Source organism: Halyomorpha halys, unplaced genomic scaffold (genome assembly GCF_000696795.3).
Source record: "Halyomorpha halys isolate HHAL.00 unplaced genomic scaffold, Hhal_1.1 Scaffold294.1, whole genome shotgun sequence".
Taxonomy (NCBI): domain Eukaryota; kingdom Metazoa; phylum Arthropoda; class Insecta; order Hemiptera; family Pentatomidae; genus Halyomorpha; species Halyomorpha halys.
Window position 1 is genome coordinate 119,261 of NW_027113117.1, and position 995 is coordinate 120,255.

The following is a 995-nucleotide window of genomic DNA, read 5'->3' on the forward strand; positions in this document are numbered from 1 at the left end:
TTACGTTTCTTGGCGCAGGTGTTGTCGAAGTTGTTGATAGCGTTGGCCCTTGTTTCGGCAAGACCAGAAGACCCTTCTGTGCTCCAGATTGAGCGCTGTAGGAAACATGTTCTCCCGAACTGGCGGCCACCAGGAGTAATAAGGCACACAGAGTCTGAAACCAAAATAATAATTGATAAATATCGTATAGAATATTTCGTGTAAGGTAAGGTAATGGACTTCGGACAATTGATTATTTATTCTACAGAAGCCAGAATCATATCGGCTGTAAATTTAGGCGCCAGAATCAATCCAGCACATCAGGCTGCCAAGTGCTTGCTAGGAAGGAATATTTAATAAAGTACAGCTTTATATTTAAACTTAAGCCAAAAAAATTTAAAATTCCGTATGATAATAGGCCTTATTACAAGTATAGTCCTCAAGCTATCATTGATAGACGGATGCCAATAGATAACAGGCCATCATCACCGATCACTCTATTGCTCATAGTAATATTTAATGCTACTATTACTTTTTTAACCTGTTATTTTGGAAAACTCTAAGAAGGAATGATAAGTAAGTATTATTCAAATAGGTGTACCATCAGATGACAACCTCAATACTGTGAGAGTCTAACAAATTTGGAAACATCAGGAACTAGGAGAGTAATTAAAACAATTGTATAAGCTTGTGTGGTAGTGTTGATTATCTCAACCAATCGTTTGATCCCTGGAGAGCATTAAGGACCTGGATCTGTCATTAAATATTTTGGAGCTAATGCAGAAAGCTGTTTTGCTCGAGACTGTGAGCATAGTCAGAAAATTCATTAATATTAAAAATTAATTTCTTCTAGCTTCGATCTTGGACTAGACTTTTGGTGAAACCCGAGAATAAGGAATATTCCTAAATAATAATAATTTATGTACAAGAATTAGATAATTAAATTTAGGACACAGTAAAATCACGCAGTCCATCGTACATCTGATATCCTTCAATTTGAATCCTCAGTGCATTCC

At 36.2% G+C, this 995-nt stretch overlaps 2 protein-coding genes across 2 annotated transcripts in view; both read right to left on the reverse strand.

The window, feature by feature from the left end:
- The window catches only part of LOC106680850 (vacuolar protein-sorting-associated protein 36), a 133,144-nt gene that overhangs the window by 114,641 nt on the left and 17,508 nt on the right, over positions 1-995 (reverse strand). The gene's annotated exons all lie outside the window — the stretch shown is intronic.
- Positions 1-995, reverse strand: part of LOC106680852 (uncharacterized) — a gene marked incomplete in the record, with an annotated part of 13,013 nt that overhangs the window by 5,486 nt on the left and 6,532 nt on the right. Inside the window, 1 exon segment of the mRNA XM_067050724.1 lies at positions 5-154. Coding sequence (XP_066906825.1) covers positions 5-154 — 150 coding nt within the window.